Source organism: Lipotes vexillifer, unplaced genomic scaffold, assembly GCF_000442215.2.
Source record: "Lipotes vexillifer unplaced genomic scaffold, Lipotes_vexillifer_v1.1 scaffold412, whole genome shotgun sequence".
Classification (NCBI taxonomy): Eukaryota; Metazoa; Chordata; class Mammalia; order Artiodactyla; family Lipotidae; genus Lipotes; species Lipotes vexillifer.
Genome location: NW_006798464.1, coordinates 590,739 through 593,127, shown reverse-complemented (window position 1 = coordinate 593,127; position 2,389 = coordinate 590,739). Strand labels below are relative to the sequence as shown.

Below are 2,389 nucleotides of genomic sequence, written 5' to 3'. Positions count from 1 at the left end.
TCCCCCCGCCACCGTGACCACCCCCAGCTGAGAAACTGCTTCCTTCCCCCAGCCTTCCAAGCAGGCTTGCAGGCATTTTTGTCCCCAAAAGGTATATTCAATCTCTCTTTTCTTTTTAAATAACTTTCTAAGTGCTACCCAAGTTTCTTTTTCAAACAATGATGGCAGTACTTTTCTCCCCTTTTTTATTCTTCATTCCAGGATTAAAATACTATTTACAACCTTAATGCTTTCAGGCATGGCCAGCAAAATAGTTGGCAGTTTCTTTATTCCTATTGGAAGCTACATCTTTGTAAAGAAAGCTACGAAATGTTAAATATGCAGTTGAAAATGGTGAAAGCATGGCTAAATAGATAAGGTAGGCATTAACGGCTGAAAAGAGCAAAACTAGATGATTCCTCATTGATGTAGTTCCAGTTAAGATGAGAATCTCAGTGCTTACTGTGTAATTTGATGGTCAAAATAGAGGGAATACTGTCCATCATTTGAGAAAGTAAAGTAGACTGTGGTGGCTGAAAGGAAATTAGGAAACCAGTGATAAGAAGGACTTGATTTTTGATCTTTTGGTCATTCTTGGCCAATTTCCCTGAAGTCCCCGTTTTCTTTTCCTTCTTCTTCCTCTCCTAATTTTTCATCTCTTTCTCTCCCTATCCTTCCCATCCTCCTCTCATTCTCATTCCATTCTTGCCGGTGGTACTGGGGGCACTGTGCAGTTTGCCTGGCGGGAGAAGTCATTGCTGAGGACTGGGCTCATGCTGGGGCCTTCCTTCTGGGAGCCTGACTATGGTGGGGGGTGGGAGGTGCCAGATGGGACCCTTACAGCAGCCCACTTTTAACCTGGGCGCATCCCTGCTGCGTGGCTGCGTAACATCAGGTTCCTGAGCAGCCCGCAGTTTCCAGTGGGAGGGAAAAGCCTTGGGTGGCCCAGAGGGCAGCTTCCCGAAGGCTGCTGGTAAGGGCTTTGGTCATCAGACCAGAGGAACATTACACAGGCTGTCAACACCGATCTAAGATTCACAGGAAAAGTGTAGTGTTAACGGCATTGGTCCTGACTCATCTTAAATTTGCCAGAGGTGTTTGCATTTTGGCGTTCTTCTTTTTTTAATCACAAATAAATTTAACTAGATGGTTCTCATGTACAGCTGCAGACCCGGATCTTGACACCAGTCTGGCTTTTTATTGCAACTAAAGTCCCTGTCATCACCACAGCCTCAAATATTTGACATCCTTCAGCCTTTTCTTCTGTGTTGTGTTTGAGGGCTTTGACATGTTGAATTGAAAGGGGAGGAGGTTTCAACTTGAGTCCCTGAGCGTTTTCCCATCATTTGGAGTGTGAGTTAGATTTTACCAGGTTTAACACTAGGAACCTCTTTTTGCTGGTAACCCCTTCCCCCAAAGAAACTAGTTTTATGTTTGTTGTATCTGTTGCGGCAGATAACCCCTCCTCCCCGCCGTAAGGGAAACGGGCAGCTTGTTCGCAGCTGTGGTGGCCACACATGTGGCCTCGTCACTCACTTTGATGCTGAGTGGCCTTGACCCTTTGGTGTAATCTGTGGTTCACAAAAGGCTTTTGCTCAGCGGCCATTTCCCCACACTTAGTCTTGTGGATCTTGAGCAAACTCCAGCTTTTTCCTGAATCAGTGTCCGGCCCCCAGCAGGCAGCATTCATCACCTGCCCCTCCCACCCCAACCCTAGCACATATTTCCTAGCACATGTGCATACATTTCCTCCATTCTGGCACTTTCCCTGGTCTCTCACTGAGGGTGGTGGTTCAGAGACACAGCACGTTCTACAAGGTGCGTGATTCGCTCTTTGTCCTTCAGAATCTTTCCAGCCGTCAGATGATTCATCCTGTACACGTGTGCAGCATTTGTCTTTTTTTTTTTTTTTTTTGCCACTTTGAATTAAAAAAAAAAATCCACTTTGGGTTTTATTATAATTGTCTCTCTTCTTTATTAGCACTTTGAACATTAGCCATTTTGTGCTTATCAACGTGAGGGGTTGATAACGGTCATTAAGACACCTCAGAGCCAAGCACAGACTTGGTGAGCCCTGGGCGTAACAAACACCTTGATGGCCCGGGCTGAATGACCATCCGGGACCCCCGGGACTGTGGCACTTAGCTCCCTTTCTCTCTGTGGAGGTTGAAAAGTAAAGAGGCTTTTGTAACTCCTCCACACTCCCAACACATAGCCGGGCAGCACCCCGCCCGACCTCTAGCTCTGGGAGCACCCTGTGGTCTCCCTTGTACCCCCAGCTGCTAGCGTAGGGCCTGGCATGTGGTGGTAGGTGTGCAGTGGGGATTGTGGGGTGGAACTTGAATGCCTCGGTGCTGAACCTGCCTGCCTCTCACCTCCCTCAGGTATTCCTGGTGCAGCCGGCGGCTGG

General features: G+C 47.5%; 1 protein-coding gene across 1 annotated transcript in view; it reads left to right on the top strand.

Annotated features, from left to right (window-relative positions):
- POLG (DNA polymerase gamma, catalytic subunit) overlaps positions 1 to 2,389 on the top strand; it is a 27,785-nt gene that overhangs the window by 1,167 nt on the left and 24,229 nt on the right. The window contains 1 exon segment of the mRNA XM_007470519.1: positions 2,364 to 2,389. This exon segment is cut by the window's right edge and continues 8 nt beyond it. Coding sequence (XP_007470581.1) covers positions 2,364 to 2,389 — 26 coding nt within the window.